This window comes from Anas platyrhynchos, chromosome 4 (assembly GCF_047663525.1).
Source record: "Anas platyrhynchos isolate ZD024472 breed Pekin duck chromosome 4, IASCAAS_PekinDuck_T2T, whole genome shotgun sequence".
In the NCBI taxonomy this organism is placed as follows: domain Eukaryota; kingdom Metazoa; phylum Chordata; class Aves; order Anseriformes; family Anatidae; genus Anas; species Anas platyrhynchos.
This window is the reverse complement of record NC_092590.1, coordinates 23599173-23619584: the sequence shown is the minus strand read 5'-3', so window position 1 is coordinate 23619584 and position 20412 is coordinate 23599173. Positions and strand designations below refer to the sequence as shown.

Sequence of the window (20412 nt, the reverse complement as noted above, 5' to 3'; positions counted from 1 at the left end):
GAGGTTTACTGTTATGGTGAGTTTGTTTGCAGATTGTTTTACATGCTCTGCCACTTCAAAGCTGTCAAACTGAAGGAGTGTTTAGTTATTCTTCAGAATAGTATCAATAAAAGTTTTATTTGAATATTCTGCAAATCATTTCCTTTTCTAACAGGCGCAATCATATATCAAGGCGTAGATCAGTTCCTCCTAATGTTAAGACACCTTCAGACGGAATTTCATTACAGTTGATATAATTATGATGTAGAGAGCAGGAGGTGACTGTAGTCATCAATTTTGACACCTAAAGTTAAATGTTTGCTCATTATAAATTGTATTAAGTTGTGCAAATTTCTATCCTATTGCAAATTCAGCTGGAAAACGAGACACACTGCAACTGCAATATCTCAGAGATGGAAAATAAAGCAGGTTTTTAGAAGAATGTCTTCTGTTCCAACAAAATCTCTTTGTCAGTGGCCATTTATTTGTGAGACATCTGGTGTCTCTAACTAGAACAGAAAGAGTAAGATGAATGAGGTTACTTCTTTGTAAATAACACTTAGCTGGTAACGAATCTGGAGGGTTTTACTCTGTTGTGAATCAGTTCTCAAATCTCCTAGGGTTAGATAGAGATCTCTGGATTTGCTGGTTGGGGAGGAAATAAGATGCTATAGTCATAAACGTCCAGACCCCAGGTTCCGAATCCCAGTCCTAAACATGAGTAATGACGCTTAGCTTATAGCAGGTTTTTAGAGCTGGACATCTATTGTTTTCTGCTTGTTTACTGTTTGTTGGGTCTTCTGATATAAAGTGTTGGTGTGCTAGTTCACTCTTCTATTTAGCCTCTATCTTAGATACTAGTTAAGCTTGCCTTAGAATTAATGGCACTGTGGGTGTGAACTGCTTTGTTGGCGGGGAGAAAGATAGGGATAGAGCCACTATATTAGACCTTGACCTGAAAAGCTGCTTACCCCATCACTGTTACTATATTCAGTGATTTGCTCAATTCAGAAGATACAATGTATGTCAGTTTTCTTTAAAAATTGGCATATTGTGAGTTAATTTGAATTACTTGTATCAAAATGAACAAAAAAAAAAAGATTAAGAAAATGTAGAATCTGCATTTGTTTTAGGTTTTATAGACACTACTATTACAAATGCTAAAGAAAACAGCCTAATGAATGTTTATATAATTTTCAGCTTGTCAGCCAAAAGTTGAAAGAACTTTATGATGTTAACTGTTCAGCCAAAGACGTCTTGAATTTAGATTCCAGTACTGATGAAAAATTTAGTCGACACTTAATATTCCTACCCCACAAGACCGTATTTAAGGATAATATTCATGTTGGTAAGTGTGTTCTTTTCACTTATAAACTAGAAATAAAAGGTGAGGTTTTGACTTATCACAGGGCCATCTTACGTTTGAATATTGGTTTTAATTGAATTACATGTGAAAACAACCATGTATTCCCAGCAAAAACGACTATTTCTATTTAATTAAGCCTCACATTCCTCAACTCATCTTCTACTTCCTTTTTCTATAATTATTATTTGCATTTCTACAACGGAACTTTTTCATGTCTCTGTGGTTTGTTTGCAAAACCGCTGGCAAGACTGGTTTTTGGCTGGAAGATTTTTGTACAGTAATTGATTAATTTTAAGATTTGTGTAAATCTTAACAATTAAAGTTAAGATTATTGGCTCTAAATACCGCTGGTTTGTGCTCTGCACAGGGTCAGAAAGTCAGGACAAAGATGGCTTCAAACCACGAGTACTTGTAAACATGGTTCAGAGAAAGCTGAAAGCAGTTTCAGTTGTTGATGTAAGTTGGGATTTGATGGCATAGAGTAACTCCAGCACAAAAAATTACCAGTTCAGAATTGTCATCACTATATTTGTAAAATAAGTATAATAATACCTCCATACTTCACAGGAGGGTTTTGAACATACTGTTGAAATACTGGAAGATGGGCTCTTTGCTTTTAGTTGTGTTCCAGGTTTCTTTCTAGCCCTGCAAATCATTAAGGAAAATCTTACTCTTTCTTTTGGATTGTGTCTAGTCATTCTGTGTGGATAACACATGTACTGTTGAATCAAAGGGTGTGGGGTCAACACGTATGTGTTACTCTGAGAAATCATCTATGAAAGGTCTTGTCAACATGAGCAACTGGAGGAGTAAAACAAACTGTAAGGAGAGGCTGGGTCTGTGTGCATTTACATTTTTTCCCCCATAATATTTGTAATATACAGACAAAGTTCATGGCCTGAACATAAACCCAAGGCAAAATTCAGATCCTTCAGCACAAAGGCAACAGGATTTCTCAGACCTATTTTTTTTATGTTAAAAAACTATTTTTCATTCTTAGGAGCAGTGCAATCTGTGTCCCTATAACAGAAGTGTTTGTTACGTGACACTGTAGCAACAGCTATGAACACAAAAGACTTGTATAGTATCATTCCCATTCTTATTTCAGAAGTATGGTCTTTAACTCCTGTGCCACTAGAAAACTTTTAGGTAATACGTGGATGATAAATAATTTGGTATGACAGCAATTTTAGCCTATGATCCTGATAGCTAAATTGTGTTAGTCAGTTCTTTCAGCAGAAGCTTGAACTATTTATTCTAGTCCATTAGCTAAGTGTTTTGTGTCTCCACTGTTAAGTGAACTTGACATGTTTACTATCAGACTAAAGAATGTCTTTAGATTGTGTATGCATGTTCTGCCTTTGCCTTTTTAACAAACGTTGAAGTCATGGTACAAATCCATTTTATAATTGTGATACGTCAGTTAAATTTGTGTATGATATCAGTAATAAATAATACAGTTGAGACTTTTATTGGGGTGTTTTAGTAACCTGTTTGACACACCTGGCTTAAAGCTTAGCTTTATTCTGTGTGCAAAATACTTTAGTATATATCTAAAAATGCAGACAATTTCATGAAGTAACTTCACAGAATGTTTATAAACTATATATTCTTTGATGTGACATGAAGATTTTTGTCTAATATTTAACTTACAAGCTAATATATTTTTCAGAAACATTCAATGGTTTTTAAATTCATCATTGTAGTGTTGGTCATTCTGGAAGACAAACTATCATGTCTTCAATAATATCATTTCATAAGCATTTTGTCAGGAGTCATGCACAAAATGATGGCTTAAAATTGAGATCTTGTCTGTCAGAGTCTACATGTATAACTGCAATGGTGCAGGTGTCAGGATGGGTAGGAGAAATTGTCTGAAAGCCACAAAAGACTTTTGTTTAATTTTTGCACTTTTAACTGAGATTGAATTTGGTTCAGAGGTTTTGCTAGGGAAACTGCAGTGACAGCCTATGCATTTCTGTTTCACTTTTTTACCTTTATTTCTAATGAAGTTATTACCAAACCAACTAATTTCTCAGTTCTCTCTGTTCCCAGTAGTGAAATTGCAGATGGGAAGATTGTGGCCATATGTCACAATTAATACACACAGAATTGTTTATTTTCTTTTGGTGGAAAAAAAAAAAAAAGGGTATAAATTCTTGCCAAGCATGGGTTTCTTGTTTACTAGCCAGAAAAAGATTGTGTACTGGGCTGGTCTAAAAGGTTTTAAAAAAAAAAAATCCCAGAGGGGAAAGAAAACCCAAGCAACTACAACCAGTTCCATCTTGGCTGTTCTGAAAATGTTTGCACAGGAACTGTTAAGTTCTTTCTTGACTCATAGAGTTATCTGTTTTGTTTTGTTTTGTTTTTAAGGTAACTTTGTGAGAACCATTTTGCAGCCTGCCATAAGACTAATGGAGAGTAATGCTGCTGCTGTGGTTCCAGAAGAAGGAGCAGAACGTGTTTTCCAGTGTTTTTCACCCACAGTTGAAGTAGATGGTTCTCTTACAAACCCCACAGCAGCTGAAGATGCTTCTAAAGGTTGGCCAGCCATTGCTCACCAAACAAAGGAAGTAGAAACATCAAACCATGGAGAAAATTCTGAATTTTCCTTTCTAATAGTAAATGATAAAGAAGGAGACAAGCAACTTTTTGTGGATCTAGGTAAATATAACAAGTGCTTTTAAGCTTGTTTAGGATACAGCAAAAGTTAAGAAATTATATGTTCTGTAATATTTGATTACAGATTGCATGTTGTGCCTACGTTCAGAATTTAATTCAAATATAATACATGCTGAAACAGCGGTCATAAATGCTGTACTTACAGGAGCCTTAGATTCTTTGCCCTCGGAACTTTATATTACTACATTTAATTTTATTCAGAATTTGGAAGAAACTCTTGCCACACAACTCTAATTTCATTCCTAAGGACTTAGTGCACCTATTTTGATTAAAAGGGGATGGCATATATTGCATTCTAACATTTCAGTTGAATTAGAAGCTGCTTGATTACAGAACAAGCCTTAAAGGTGTGGTCTTTTGTACCGATTCACACATGAACTTGAGGCTTCTTCCGCTATTTAGAATGGCAGTTGTTGGGTTTTGATGATAGAATAATAGAAATTAGGGCTGGGCACTTCATGGCCTAGCTGTTCTTTGCCTATTCATGGAATTGAAATGTTAAAAATCTCAAAGAGCACAACACCCTTGGTAAAACTAAAGTTTGAAAGTTCCACCCTCCTCCAACACTATCTGAATTCTCTGCCTTTTGCCCTTAGTGAAGTGAAAATATCTTAGCACACTTTTCTACAGCAGCAATTTATGTACCTGAAGACTGATTATCATGTTTTTCCTCAGACTTCTCTGTAGAACCTGCATTACTTCAAATTCTTCTCGTGGAGTACAGGATCATTTTGATTGCTGACCTCTTGAGTATGTCTAATTTGTGGTAACGTAGTCCCAAAGTTGGCCTTTCATCAGGCTTCTCCATCACAGATTCAGGATTACTTTCTGCATCTACTGTTCAAAATTCCATCAAGCACATTAGTGACTGGAAATTAAAGAAAAACAAACCATTGTTGTCAATTCACCTGTTACGTATTTGATATTAGTCCCCCCAGATTAAACCATCACTATTTATGCTACCCACGTTACCACAAAACTGGAAGTCTAAAATCAAAATAGCTGGGGTACTGAGTTACTGAGTAACTGAGAGTGCAGGCACAGACAGCGATGTGACTGTGTTGAGTCATTTTAGTTCCTTTATCTTCATGAAAATTAAGTGCAGTCTAGAAATAAAGAACCCAGTGCTCCAATAAATTCTGGGACAGATTAGACAATGTTTACTATACTTTTAGTTTGTTTGTTTTTGAGACTGGAATTAAATTTCCCTGATACGCTTTCCTGCACACTTCAGACAAGCGGTGTCTGCTATGCAGAAAACAGGAAGTTTGATGGATGTGATGTCATTTCAGATTAAAATAACTTTGTAGTTTTTTCAGCTTTAGTTGTATTTCACAAAGTTATTGTGAAAGCGCGATATTTTTTTTAATACTGAAGATAAACCTTTAGCAATGCTAACATCAGAGTGATGCTGACCTAGATGTATTGGGTGTTTTAAATCTGTACTATGAAAAATGTCCATGTTTGCACAGCCCTGGCATTTCTTCTGTGGGAGGTGAGCAGAAATCAGTAATAGTTTTTGTCCATTCCCGAGCCCTTAGTTGGGTCTAAGAAAAATTGTTTAATTTACCAGCACTAAGTATCTTAAATCCTTACCAGTACAGTTATGTTGTGAAATATTTGTTTTCCTCTAGGAGTTTATACAAAGAACAGAAATTTACGGATGTATAAATCATCAAAAGCAGGAAAAAACGTGATTCTGACAATAGCAGAGGATAATAAGTTTGTCCCTACTTGCAAAGAGAATGTGTCCTTGGAAGAAGCATATTTTCTGTCTTCTTTGGTCTGCAATATTAGGTAAGGATTTAGTTCCAGCAGAGTTTTAAATATTTTTAAATACATATTTCAGTGATTTTTCTCCCCCAGCAGTTAGGAATAACTGATACCAATGAGCAGGTATTCCAGGAACATTGTTACAGTGTAACTTAGGAGTTTCCGGTAGAATTGTTTTGCTTTAGGAGAAAAAAAAAAGGGACTCAATTTTCTTCTTTAACCTACCTTTAAACATCCAAAGTCTGTTAAAAGTAAAAAGGATTTTTGTACGTTTACTTGTGCACCAGATTTCTCATATGTTACAGATACCTCCTCAGGTTGGTGATGGTCTCATAGAATAACCTCAGTTTTCTTGTGTCTATATATTTTTCTTTGTACTGACCTGGGGCTTAAGATGTAATTACTGTAATTAGTAATCATTACAGCAGAAAGGTTAAAATGGTACATCTCTCCATATAGTATTTTTATTAAAACTTATTTTTTGTGACTTCAGTTTTTATAAAATGTTCATTTTCCTGAACTGGTGCTAGTAGCCTGATAGCATGCATAACGTAGTGTATTCGTATGACAGGTATCAGCTGAGTCTGCCGTAAATGTGGGTGAGAAATTCTGCTGTGTTAAGTTTAGCCTTCTGTAATCAGCTGGCTTGCAGGTAGCAGTATGGAAAGAAAAAGCAGTTCATTGCAGATAGGGAGAAAAAAAAAAAATGAGGTTGAAACCTTTCAAAGGGTATATATTGTTTAAATATTGCATCTATAGCAAGTACTTTAAGAGTGTGCAGCAGGAGACTTTTAAATGGCTGGCTCCTGGGATTTTTGCCAGGAAAATTTTGCTTGTTTGCAGGAGGAAATCCTGCCCTCTGCTGCATGGTCAGAGGAAACTGCGAGAAGGCGCTGCGGGGCTGTGAGGTGGCAGCATACTGACTGGATCACAGCGTGGATGAGGCGAGATGGGCTTCTCTGGAGGCTGCTCCCCTCAGCTGCTCTGTTGTTGTAGCATGCTGCGTTAGATGTTGTTATGCCATACTGTGCTGTGCTGTAAGAATCACACATCTTCCTTTGCCTTCCCTGTTTTTCAGCTCTGAGGATGACACAAGAGTTCTGTCATCTAGCTTTTCAGAAGAGAGAACGTCTGCTTTTTTAAACAGTAAAACCAGAAGCTGTAGAGGTACTACAAGCCTTTTCTGCTGGATGGGCTGGGGGAAGTATGTTTAAGTTAGACGTGCTGTGACTTACACACCCGATGGCTTATATGAGGGCTTTTCTCTTGCTACGCTTCTGCAGGAGGCAGCATAGGGATGTCCTGATGGGTGCTCTGCAGTGCTTCAGTGCCACAGACGGTCCTCTCCTGGTCCCAGCTTTTATTTAAGGACCTGGTGTGAATCGTGTCTATGGCCTATATATCACATAACAGCATGTTAGAATTACATTAAAACTACAAAACCAGGATGAATGTGTGGCTTTTGTTTTAACAGAGTCCATGGAAGGTTATCAGGATTCACCATATCCAGAAATCGATTATTTTGTTCGTTCTTTGGTTAATAAAGACGGAGTACAAGGAGGTAAAAACCATGTTACTATTTACAAACAAATAGTCTGCAGCAGTAGTTTATAACCTTTTTTTTTTTTTTTTTTTCCCGCCCAGGGATACGGCAATGGAGTTATTTTTCTCTGGAGGAAATACTTGTGTATGATATTTCTGGTTACCGGTGGTGTGAAAATATTGGAAGAGCCCACAAAAGTAACAACATAATGTATGTTCTGTAACTGTTTGGTATTCACTCTAAGTTCAGTTTAGAACAGCTTGTTTATTTTCCTGCTCAATTGTAATTCTATAAAAACACTGAAAAATTCTTATGGATAGAATCATCACCTGTTACAATTACTGCTATCTTACTCTGGGTGTACAGTGCTTTTTTATTCTATTTTTTCTAAATTTATTGTGATACAAGATCTTGACTTTAGAGATAAGCCTGAAGCTTACTGGAAAAATGACAGACTATGTATGAAACAATATCCATAGTTTGGGGACAAAAAAAATCTCTTTGTTTAGCATCAGAGTTTCACATTGTACATATTTATTTTCTTCACATACTGTTACTAAAAACAAAAGTATTTCATTCATAGGATTCTGGTAGATCTAAAGAAGGAAGTGTGGTATCAGAAGTGCCACGATCCAGTCTGCAGGGAAAAAAACTTCAGATCACAAAGTATGTATCTTGTTTTCAAAGCAATTATACTTAATACTTTTTTGAATCTTAACTTTAATTAAACACCTTCTCTTTGATTTAGGCTTTCCATTACCACCTGGGATATGTCTGCCTTCTCTCTTCAAAGAGGTATGTGCTTTTGTCTTATCACATCTTGTCATATCAACAAGTCATTGAAAATCCCTGCTACCTCAGGTAGTTTGTTAAGCTCCATACAGTAATTACACTAGCATAGAGTAGCTCCACACAGCAGCTCTGCTGTTGTGGTATCTCTGTATATTCATTTGTAAGTTCTCCAGCAGCAGATCTAACCCAGAGAAAGCTAGATTACTAGAATAGCCTAACTTCACCTGGGACTAAAGATTTTCTTCTGTCTTACTCCGGACCAGCAGTTCCCAGTATAAAATCTGCAAGTCCACAATAGGCATAGCATGAAAAAACAGCCTAAGTAAACCTCTGCTGTGCACATTTGACTTCATACTGGGTCAGCTAAAATATAAGTGTTCCTAGAACACTTGTGTCAGTCAAAATTCTCTCAAAGTCGAGTTTAAGTCAGTGACCCTCAAATGTGAGGTTCACTTAAGTGAATTTCAGTGTGTAAAAGCAGTTAGGTTTACCCCTAGGGGCAGAATATTTGAACTGACTTGATGCTGACCTAGATTCTAAGCACTGTACCTAAGTTTTTCCACTCAGTGGGTATTGAGAGTTGACACTGTTGCAACTGCACTTTTAAATTTCAGACTGTAGAATGGCACATTAAGCTGTACTTAGGCAAAACATCAATAGCTATTAGCTTTATTTCATAGCAAGTGTGATTTAAATGCATTTTCAAGCCATTACGCTATCTTTAGATAGACACTAAAATAAGTTTTAACCTTGTATCATTTTAAAAATCTGTGTACACTAGACTATTTTTAGTTTGCTTGCAAAACAATAAGTTCCTTTTTCTACTGAAACAGGCTTCCATGGGTAATGTGGCTGTAAATTAACTTGCTGGGAAGTCTTGTTAGCCAGCTTTCTATAGTATTCATTATACGTGACAATTGCAAGAGTTCAGCACTAGTTTCATTTAGAAATATGGAAAACATTTTAGTGTGTAATAAATAATATGTTATGTTTCTAAAAGGAAGAAGATTATATGGTTATGGATGGATGTGGGAACACAGAAGAAAAAGTAAAACCCCATTCTAACCCTGCAGATTTGCCAAAAAGCTCGGTATCTCTTGAAGAAAGCATGTCTCAAGACTTCCAGGTAACAGACACCGAGTGGGACAATGCAAGCGATGATGCCTGTTTGGTAGAAGCTACTGAAGATGTGGAGCTAGCAGAAGCTGCAAATGACAGTCTGGATTACAGCATGGAAGACATTCCTGATGAAGTTCTGTTGGAAACTTTAAGGACACAAGACATTTGCAACAAAGATGACAGCTAATCAGAAACTTGGCTGACAAACAGACTAGTAGCAACAAAGCTTGCTTTAATACAACATGTGTATCACATGCCTTCTGTGAAAGATACTGTGCTGTAGCTCAAAAGCGCTCTTTGAGAGCTGTTAGACAAAGAACTGACAAAGAACTAAAAGCATCCTTATAACTGGATAATCTTAGAGGCATGAAGAGAGGACACAAGGTTACACTGGGGCTGGAAAATACTGGCCTGAACGTTCTTCATGAAGGCTGCTTCAAGGAGTTTAGCACTTCTAAGACTTACTGCTGTGTGGTTTCTATTTTGTTAGCTGTTGGTCCAGCTTTTACTGATATGACAAATAATACATTTCTTCACTTCCAGAAATGGGAGGAAATTATTTATTTCAAATACAAATTTAATAAAAAGTGTTTATCACTAGGTCCATCCAAAGTTCCCGTGTTCTCTTTTTAAACAATATGTTGTTTTCAAGATCACGTTACTTAAATTACCCAAGATTAAAAATGTTAAAAAGCACTTAATCTTTCTTTGATAACTTCTCTCTTTGTAGGTCCAGAGCATCCTCCAGTTTCCTATTAATATTCTGAAAGTGTCTTTCTGCTCCTAGAATTCTCCGTGATTCCACCAGCAGAGCAGGTAGGCTGGAAGTTCCATACTGTTGTTGTTAAGGAAATAAAATTACAGAGCAACATTTTTAATTCTTGGAGAAAAAATAAATACAGATACACATATGACTTATTTATTATTCCTCTGCCTGAAATCGTGCAATGTGACTTGCAAAAGTGAAGAACAGCCAAGTTTAGATAATCTTTAATCAAAGCGATTGAAGTTCATTACTTGGTTCTCACTGTTAGTCTTTCTTCAGTTTCTATTTAAAAAGAAAACAAAGCTAGACCTGAGGATAACACTTATATTCATATTCCTGGACATAGAATCAGGTATCAGAATTTCTCTGAAATAACCTGTTTCCAACACAAGTGAGACGCTGGACTGCAGTTACAGTAGTGATTCTCAAGCTGGTTCCACAAAAACAGGTAACAAAACTCTGCTATTTAATGTCGGCTAGTCATTAATAGAAATACTTGTCAGTTCCAGAGGAAAAAAAAGGGGATGGGGTGAAGGGGGCTGATCCAGAACAGTTTAGAAACACATGCAAAAATGTGTACTCACCACCACTTTTTCTCTTGGGTTTTCTTCTCTGTAATTCAAGTAGTCCTGCTGTAGTTCCTTCAAATCAGTAAGGAATTGAACTGCTTGTGTCAAGGAAGACTTCCTCTCCTGTACCTCAGCGCATTCTCTCTGTAGTTCTACCAGTTGTGATTCGGCTCTGAAAAAGATCAATGCTTTGATGACTACATCAGAATATTTATTTCATGACTGACTGTGAATCTATTTCCTCTGAAGACGACTTAAGGAAAGGTAGATCAGAAATAAGAAGCGTAGGTTAGTAGAACATACTGTTTAAATAGAAAAAGTAGTATAAAAAAAAAATAGTAGTATTATTTAAACTAGACAACAGGTCCAAATCCACAAAAAAAAAATACAACAACAAAAAACCACCTTTTTCCAAGTCTTACTGTCAAGTCTGACAATATAGCCAATCTTTCTTAAGCACTTAAACCCAAAAACCAGTGAAGTTCCATAACTATGCTGTGTGCTTCTGCAGACACCAGCCTGCAGGCTGAGGCGTTCGGTGCTTATGCTGAAGCACACTCAAGATCCACAAACAAGATACTCCTAAGCAAGCTGAGGGGCTCCATCTACTAGATGGTGTTCAAAGCATGATTAGTACTCCAAAAACAGAACACAAAATGCCATTTTCATTTAAGCTCCAGAAAAAACAAACAAACACCAACAAACTTTTACAGAATGATCAAATGATTAAAACACAAGAAACGTGAAGGTAGCTTTCAGTCTGTGTGTGAGGGGGTTAAACCCAGGCTGAGGGATGCCTTTATTTCTTTCAGAGAAGTTTGTCCACAGTACTGCAAAGATAAAAAGGCTCATGTGACCACAGAGAAAGGGCTTTTCATCTGCCTTTGTGGATCCATGTCTATGCAGGTCCCTATAGACTTGGCATGCATGGTATACGCAGCTTCAGTATAAATTTTATCCTCCTATCCAATTGGATTTGGGGAAGTGTAATGATTTTTCTAAAGAAAACATTTTTTTAGCTTTCTCTGTTTTGTATCTAAATGGTATTTAAGATTAATGCCACCTTGTAGAAGGGGAACTGTGTGGCTCTGTGAGACAGTAGCAATCCATGTATTCGGAGGCATCCATGCTAAAATGCAATGCAATGAATAATTCTCTTACCCTCAAAAACAAACTCTGTACCGCCTCTGTAAGTTTTGCTTCATTACCTTTGCAATTCCCATTATAACGTTAGTGTTTTTCTTATAAACATACTGTCTGAAATAGTGCCCCGGTGACCACAATTACATAAGAGAACTTTGAAGAAATACTCTAGGCAACTGAACCACGGAAAGGAGAGGTTATCCTGAGCTTTTGTAAGAAGAGAAAGCAATACAGAACAGAATTAGTTTCATCAAAATAGCTCTGAAGTGAAAGTAACATTTTTTTTCTTTGATTTTTATGAACTACTAGCCTCCTTCAGTTTTTCAGGCTATTATTGCACAAAAACATACCGTATATTATTAGAAACATACCCAATTAGCTCTTCTCTGACTTGCATCAGTCGCTGCCTTTTCTTTTTGATGTCTGCCACTACCTGTAACAAATAGCGAAGAAAGTCTTTGAACCTGTTTCAGTAACATCACAGGCAAACAACTCAAATGTCATTGACTGTTTTTTTTCTTTGAACTAGAAACATGAAACCTCAAGGTGTGGAAGATACCAGACCTTAAATAGCTTTACAGTGCTAAACTCTCATCCCCATCCAAAACGTCTCCTGAGGAACACTGGCTTTACAAGTGTAGAAAAGAAGTTGTGAGGATTTGAACTCAAACATGCTAAACTCCAGCAGGTTTCTTTGTTTAAGAATACAGATGAATACAAACATATGTTCAGTATGACTGCCATAACTATGGAATTAAGTATAACTATATCCTTTTTTCTTTTGTCTCGCAAAAGGTATCAATTTAGTAACTATAAACTGAGGTTTAAACAAGCATATAAGATACAAAAAAAGGAAGCTAAGTAACTGTGAATGCCAGATGCATATTAAAATTTTCATTTTACTAAATAGCGTACTGTTTCATCTCAAATTAACAGGACTTTTAGGACTTCTCATCTTCAGCACATTAATTGCTGCCTGACAGAATAAGCTTTCCATTTACTTCAATTGTTAGAAGCTACTAGTCATCAAAAAGGTTGCTGAAGAGGTGTGTGCACTGTATGTGTTTGCTAAGTAGGTTAAATTGTTTAATAATTAATAACAAAGCAATATCAAGAAATAGACAACAAATTTCAATCTTTGTTTGTTCCAATTGCTCTTTCATGCTTCTGATTACCAGGTTTGAAGGCAGAGAGCTTTACAGCCACTTCTCACAAGAAATATCAAGTGTACCTAAAATATGTCTCGGGAAGATAGGGCTTACCCTGCTCTTAACTCTCTCTGCTATGGGGCATCACCCTCTCTCCTGAGGAAACCACTCCAATATTTTCTGCTCCCGCACTAGTTTCTCCTACAGCCTGTATTTCTCTTGCTGCATTTCAAGCCCAAATGAACAGAGGAAATGCCTCCTCTGAATAAAAACTTGCATGTCTTTAGGGAGTGCATCTCCCTTAAGACTACTCTCCTTTAAAATAAACAATCTGTTTTCACCAATTGTTGCTGTTCTCTTCTGGATTTTATATTCATCTGTGTTTCTTGAAGGTGAACTTCCAATATTTAATTGGTTCCCCAGGGGCCTCACCAGTGCTTGCTCAAAAAAAAAATAAGATGCATAAATACTCATGCATAAATACTTACACATCCTAATGTGTTTTCATTCTTGTTACAACAGTAAGTGTATGCAGTGTGCAATCCATACTCTGGTGGTGCCCTATCCTGTTTTTGCAGTTGGTTCTGTAGAACAGTGCACTTCTTTTTGTGAATTATTTTATTTCTTTCAGTCAGCTTCCTGAAATTTCAACACCCATTATCTCTATGCTGTACATTTCAGTGATAGCCTGTCTTTCACATATTTACCTTAGCATTTTTTTTCTTCATGTTCTTTAATTCTTGGACTTCTGTTATCTGTGGGGGAAAAGAAGCATTACAGATTGATGATGGATCTGGATTTCACCTCTATCCTCCTAAAAACATGGTTGCAAGAATTAATTTTGAAAAAGTACTTGGTAATAACATAAAAAGCTATTTAATAAAACAGCTGCTCAAAGGAATATTACAAGTGTATCAATTCTCTCCCCCCTCTTCATACCAGAGGAAGACTGCTACACAATGTTAGTCATCTTGCACCAGTTAACCCATGTAATACTGCTGGTACCAATTAGTGTAATGCTACCTATCCCAATTTTTCCATAACTTTTATATAAATGTATAAATTTAATCATTTTAAAACTTGTTTACTCTAATGAATCACTTAGAACTATAGTTTTAGTATTCATCCATTTTACTTCTCACAACAGAGTTTGAGTTTATTTTACAAGTTGAAATTAGTGAGAAGAATTCTGAGTCTTCCACGCTAATAATTTTTGACAGTTAGGGTCACACTGTTAACTAAAAAGGATTATTTTTCATAAGCTATGGTAGAGGCTTCAGTCAGGCTACTACACACCAGGGGAGCTGAGACACTGTAAAAATCCAGTCCAGGAGCTCTTAAAACAATGTCTTCCATAATTGTTTGCTTCTTCAAGTTACACAGCTCTCCGGTTTTACTACGTGATATACAATGTAATGCACAGCTCTAAAATCATTACCACAAATATTTCATAGAATCATAGAATCATAGAATATCCTGAGTTGGAAGGGACCCTTAAGGATCATCAAGTCCAACTCTTGACACCGCCAGTGTGCAACCACCCTCTCCGTGAAGAACCCCCTCCTTATGTCAAGCCTAAATTTATTTATTTATTTTACTGTATACTTACAAGATCAGTGATTTGGTCCTTGAAAGCAGAACAGAAGCCATTGACAGCTTTTCTGCAAATTCCTGATTCTATGCTTTGTCTGCAGAAGTCAGGGGATAAAACACAACCCACTTGGTTTAGTAAAGGGGAAATCACATCCAAAAGCATTCTTTTGAATACAAATAAAACCCAATGTTAAATAGCTATCAGCACAAGCAACTGTGGGCCTTTCATATTCTAGCAATAACCTAAATTCTACATTGGAAAACAGCTGAGAAGTGTTGCTCTTCTGTTTGGAAAAATATCAAATTCCTGGAGACCACTTCCTTAAGATCGCATATAAATAGTACTTGTATCACAGAAGCCTAACAATCATTAAAATTACATCAGAACGTTAACTAAGCTATACTGCATTACCCAAGGGAAAGTCTACTAGCAAAAAAAGTAGGTAATTTGTTTATAAGGCTTTGAGTATTCAGCCAAAGGAAAGTAGAATATTTACCTGTAATTTGACGTTATCTTTTCAAATTCACCCAGAACAACATCCAGTTCTGTAATATCTCTGGAAGATCTTTTCAGATCTTTGGGACACCAAACCTCTACAGAAACCGGGCTAGTAACTGAAACAACAGAATAAAGATAAGCATTACACAGTTCAGGTACATGCTCTGAAACAGAAGTTATTATGCCCACATTAAAATAACTTATCAAAGAGTTATGAATATTTTAATATTAAACTTGGAAATGCAGAAATACAAGTTATTTCATGTTTTAGGCTGAACAACTATATATATTTATCTGGGTACACTTTAAAATTTGAATGAGCATGCATACACATCTTATTTCTTATTCTTCATCAGTTCAAAGAAGTCCAGGAGAACATCATTACTCTAACTGATAAACTACCCAGTGATGTAGCTGTCTGAGCTGTAAAAATTACACCTCAGTTTGGGCAACCTTCATTGCTAAAAGAATCATAAATTGTTATATCATATTTGTATTACTACCATATATGCTTAAAAAAGGTATATGCAAATATATTTATTTAAAACTTTGCAGTAATATTAACCACTAATTCCACAGAAACTTCATGCACTCCAAATGTAAATCTAGATTTACCTGAATGTAATGGGGTACAATTTGAAGGAGGCAAGATGACACCTGAGAAACAGTTTCTCCACATCCCAAAAAAATGCCACAATCTTGAAGCTCCCTGTCTCAAGGGTCTTCACACTAACAGTTGTGTCTCTGCTGTAAATCAGGGTTACTCCAAGTTGTGCCCCACAATCTGGTGCTCCAGGCACTAAAACCAAGGGACATACTGGAGTATGGATCCAAGCTTCCCCCAGAGGAAGCCAGACTGCCTGCAAAGGGTGACACACATCTATGCTCCAGTAATAGGCAAGTCCAGGGATGCAACCCATCAGGATCAGAACTGTGTGGCACACCAGCGCCTCAATTTATCCATTGCTAATGAGTGTTTAGACCAGCATTAAAATTACAACCTCCCAAAGCAGTACGCCACTACATATCAGAAGTTAGAGACTGCCAAGTTAAGGAAAAATATTAGTTTTGAATGAGATACAACTACGCAAGAGTTTTGAAAGGTCTGCTTTACCAGAAGGGTCTGGCGTGCTCTCCTCTGAAGGTTGTTTCTTCTTTTTCAACTGGAGTTGAGCAGTACTTGGAGCTTTCTGTGATACACAAAGCAGATTAACTTTGAAATAGAACCTAGGTGCACTCACTTAAAATTCTGAGAGACAGCAATCAGGTAGAATTCAGGAAAGCATTTTTGGTGATGTTTCAGTCAAGAAATACTAGGTACCATTTACTGAGGTCTGTTTCATCAGAGTCACAGCACATTGATTACACTGCGCAGGGACAGCAGCTGCTTGGCTGCACTAACCAAGCGACACATCAGACAGTGATTTTAAGGAACACTTTAAGGAGCCTAAGGCCCCTCAGTTCAGCATAGGCACCAGTATCAACAGTTCTCTGTCCAACACCTCCTCCTTACCTTCCTTTTCACCTACATCTGCCCCAATTCCTTCTCTACTTACAATTACTCTCATGTCACAGGAAGTATTCAACAACAGTGCTGCTTATGTGCAGTTCACTGATAGAAGACTAACATTATGTCCTGAGATTTACAACACAAATTTCAACAATTCCAATGAATTTCAGTAGGTAAAAAGCTTTTAGACAAACTACTGCATTGCTTCTTCTATCACAGGCCTACTTTCCCAAAGTAGTTAACTCTTACTCAGAACCAGAAGCTGAGCTGGCCAAAATCATTTCACATTAATTACAGCCTAAGCACGGAAAAACACTCATTCAATATCAATTGTTTTTGTCTAATTCCAATATATCTTCAAAATTAATTTTATCAATGAAAAAATAAATTCTCTCATAAATGTTCTTCTATACTGAACTATACTGATTTGTATACCAAGTACTATGGCATTCTTTAAAAACATATATTCCAGATGTAAATATACTCATTTAAAAGAAAAAAAATAACAACATATTGCCAAACAAGCAATTAAAATGGACTACAGGACCCCAGCCATTACATTCTCCATTGAAATGACCATGTAGGTTTAAGCATTTCACTTAACACTTGGCAATCTCACAGGAATATTAAGAGGACTAATTATCTGGCATACAGTTAAGTACTAAAAAGCAAATGAAAGGTCTTCCTTCCCCACCATTATCCAATGCAAGCATGGCATCAAGTTAAAAATGATTTGACTGATATACTCATGCAATGGTCTCCATACCATATTCTCCTTAAGGTGCTCATCAGTAGAATCATCTGAGTTGGATTTGTCAACATCATTCTCAGACAGTTTCAAGTGCATTTGTTTACTAGGGAAAAAAAAAAAAAAACACATGTAAGCCAACTACATACTGAGAAAAATGATATTCTATATACAAACAACAAAATCTTAGGGTTTGGGTAACATGTTGTACTGCTGTCCCTTTCAGCTTCCCCTACATAACTACATTAAAATTTCAAGTGGTATATAAAGGGAACAGAATCTTTATCCATCAACAGCAAACCTCGCAACAATTTAGAAACCCATTTCTAACAGACGACTGAGACAAACATGTTGTATCAGGGAGAAACTTTGAAATAGACACAAAATTAATATTTGGTATAATTAGCAGGAATAGAAAAATATTCCTTTGGGGGGTCAGAGGGCTGAGGGGAAAAAAAAAACAAAAACATGAAGAAATACACAACCTCATACAAGCACTGTTATTGTCTTATTTTCCCCTTTTTAAACTTTAAAGACACCAGGATTTAGAGGACTAATTTACACCTCACAAAGCCATCCTTTCATAAAAAAAAAAAAAAAAAAAAAAAAAAAAGAGCTATAGTAACTACTTAAATCAGTGTACTACTTATAGAAGGCAGACTCTAGCTCATTCTCCCATTTTTTGTGTTCCTGGATATTATTCACTCTTGGTTTCTCATCTGGGAGATTTTAGGTATCTTTTTAATAAGAAGTTAGTGAAACCTGACAAACAAAACATTTAATCTAAAATAAATAAACAAACAAATGCTGGTAATTATTTTTTCACCAGACCTTCTTCCTGTGTTTTTGGTTTGTGGAGCTGAAACATGACTAATTGACTCGCTTTCCGAACGTTCCTCTCCATAAGCATCCACAGCAGTACTGTGCAAAGGGTGATCTGTGAATAATGGAAAATAAGCTGTATGAAAACTGTTCCCATCTGTTGAGGCAAAGATCATGGGTATATTAGCATTGCCTGCCATTCAGCATTCAGTTAAAATTTTTGTGGCCTGCTCACTTACGCAAATGAAGTCTCGTTAAAAGTATTATACGCATTTTTTCTAATCTTCAAATAGTCAAAGCATCAGAGTTTCTATACTTGCCTAACTGTTATTGGTAGGAACTAGAAAACAAGACATGAGGAGCAACTGAAGGAACTGGGGCTATTTAATCTGGAGAAAAGGAAGCTGAGGGGAGACCTCATCATGCTTTGCAAGTACCTGAAAGAAGGCTGCAGCGAGGAGGGCATCAAGCGTGACAAGTGACAGAATACGAGGCAATGGCCTCAGCTTGCACAGGGGAGGTTTAGATCACATAGCAGGAAGAGTTTCTTCACAGAAAGGGAGGTCAGGCTTTGGAACAGGCTGCCCAGGGAGGCAGTAGAGTTGCTATCCCTGGAGGAATTTAAGAAACGTGGGGACGTGGAGCTTAGGGAAATGATTTAGTGGTGGACTTATGTTTGAAAACAGCAGAACAAGATCCCTGTGAACTTCTGAGCTTGCTGCCATGTATGTTCTCTTTAACAATTTCACTTCATAATTTGTGTAATTTAACAAAGAATAACTTAAGAAACTGAACTTCCCTTTTAAAATCTAAGTTCTTACATGATTGCACCGCTATATTGCATGAAATTCTACTATTTACACTATAAAACTTGAATAGCCAGTATATTACCATCAAATTTTACTTGGCATATATTACTACATTATTCTATTTACTTCCTAAATGACAGAACATAACATCTCCCCCTAAAAAACAAACAAAAAAAACCCCTCTCTGCTCTGTCTCCTGCCCACAGTTTCTGTTGGCAAAGAAACAGTACCTTTTCCTAGGGACAAAATATTTCAGTGTTTACACGTGGTTAGTTCATTTAAATCATATGTTTAAATTAATACTAACCAAATGAATCGTCAAGCTCCTCAAGCTGATTTGCTCCAGCCACCTTCAATATCCTTGAGACATCTGGTTCCTCGGGTGGAAGTAATTTCCAACGAGGACCGGAACCGCTTTTGTCTTCCTGGAAGCATATGAAATTAATAGCTAGCTCATCCAAACTTCTTATCATATTGCAGATTGAATATGACAATGAATTTCAAGAACTTTTGACTAAAAGTACATTTAACCAGTAGTGACTTCTAAGCTATGATATAAAGCACTTGAAGCATGCACTTTTTTCCTCAAGCTATGCTTTATTTTCCCTAAGAGAAGTGATGGTATGAAACTAGCATACACAGCTATTTTATGCTATACCGTAGTTTGTATTTACAAAACCAAGTGTATGAGATTTTCATTTTAACTTTCGATTTGGAAATGACTTTCATTTTCACTTTTCAAAGTGTAACTTCTTATGGAAGATGGAACATGCAAGCCAAGCACTATACAGACACTTCCGGACAACAGAAAGACAGGAGAGAATGGCATTACTTTAGGAAATATTTTCAAGTGTGCTACTCACACTGTAAATATGGAAATAAGCTTCCTCGCTAATTTGTGTACCTTGAGAAGGAATTAGAAGAAAGCATTGACTTCACAAGCTTTTAAGTTTACTGGCACTGAGCAGCACCTCACGGGTTTTACGCTACTGAACACATCAGCTATTTCCTCTTTAAGCTGTTTTTTTTTTTTTTTACGAAGTTGTTTTCAAATTTTTGCCTATTCGAAAGTCAATGGTTCATTTTGCCTGACAATGTACTACTCCTAAAGGAAAAAAAAAGACTTTACAGCCTGTACTAAGCCTGCACGACCCGTACAATTTGTGTTCCCAGAGCAAAGCTCCCGACATTTATGCAAGGAAAGCCCTGCGTTAACGTACATATATCCGCCTCCGCAATCAGTGACACAAAAGCACGGTAAAACAACGAATAATTTATTGTTTCAATTAAGCTCAAAACGTAGAAAATTACCTTGAATTCATCTCTGGAACGATGTCTCTTCAGCTTTTTCTTGGAGGACATTTACCCTGAAGCGTGGTCTCCCAAATATGCAACCGCAGCCGAGGCCGCCCGCCCCTCAGGCAGCCGCCCCCCGTCCCTCACGGCCGCCCCGCCCCAGCCTCGCCTCACGGCCGCCAACGGCCGCCGCCACCTTCCCGCCGCGATTCAAAGGCGGGCCGGGCATGGCCGCCTCCGGAAAGGGGAGGGGAA

The 20412-nt window shown here is 36.9% G+C and overlaps 2 protein-coding genes across 5 annotated transcripts in view; one reads left to right on the top strand and one right to left on the bottom strand.

Moving 5' to 3' along the window:
- The window catches only part of PRIMPOL (primase and DNA directed polymerase), a 16906-nt gene extending 7046 nt beyond the window's left edge, over nucleotides 1–9860 (top strand). For all 3 annotated transcript variants that reach the window (XM_027456287.3, XM_005030496.6, XM_021279217.4), the window contains 9 exons: nucleotides 1180–1327; nucleotides 3719–4009; nucleotides 5662–5824; nucleotides 6879–6967; nucleotides 7275–7361; nucleotides 7445–7553; nucleotides 7927–8009; nucleotides 8092–8138; nucleotides 9136–9860. In XM_027456287.3, the coding sequence (XP_027312088.3) occupies nucleotides 1180–1327; nucleotides 3719–4009; nucleotides 5662–5824; nucleotides 6879–6967; nucleotides 7275–7361; nucleotides 7445–7553; nucleotides 7927–8009; nucleotides 8092–8138; nucleotides 9136–9441 (1323 nt within the window). In that variant the 3' untranslated portion in view covers nucleotides 9442–9860. The remainder of the gene's footprint in view (nucleotides 1–1179; nucleotides 1328–3718; nucleotides 4010–5661; nucleotides 5825–6878; nucleotides 6968–7274; nucleotides 7362–7444; nucleotides 7554–7926; nucleotides 8010–8091; nucleotides 8139–9135) is intronic.
- Nucleotides 4067–20412, bottom strand: CENPU (centromere protein U). 2 transcript variants are annotated; one of them, XM_072037243.1, is made up of 11 exons: nucleotides 20173–20311; nucleotides 19169–19286; nucleotides 18062–18167; nucleotides 17249–17336; nucleotides 16087–16162; nucleotides 14971–15088; nucleotides 14490–14568; nucleotides 13588–13635; nucleotides 12104–12165; nucleotides 10605–10761; nucleotides 4067–4895 (listed from the first exon to the last, which is right to left on the bottom strand). In XM_072037243.1, exons 1-11 carry the CDS (start codon nucleotides 20221–20223, stop codon nucleotides 4869–4871), a joined length of 930 nt encoding a protein of 309 aa, XP_071893344.1. In that variant the 5' UTR covers nucleotides 20224–20311; the 3' UTR covers nucleotides 4067–4868. The 2 variants fall into 2 exon arrangements, with proteins under 2 accessions (XP_071893344.1, XP_005030554.4); XM_005030497.5 differs by lacking the exon at nucleotides 4067–4895 and adding an exon at nucleotides 9801–10089 and having other exon boundaries at nucleotides 20173–20412.

Coding starts and splice junctions, on each gene's coding strand:
- CENPU (XM_005030497.5), bottom strand. CDS start 20,223: ATGTCCTCCAAGAAAAAGCTGAAGAGACATCGTTCCAGAGATGAATTC. Junction 19,287..20,172: donor GTTCCAGAGATGAATTCAAG/GTAATTTTCTAC, acceptor ATATGCTTCCAG/GAAGACAAAAGCGGTTCCGG. Junction 18,168..19,168: donor GGAGCTTGACGATTCATTTG/GTTAGTATTAAT, acceptor CATTATTCACAG/ATCACCCTTTGCACAGTACT.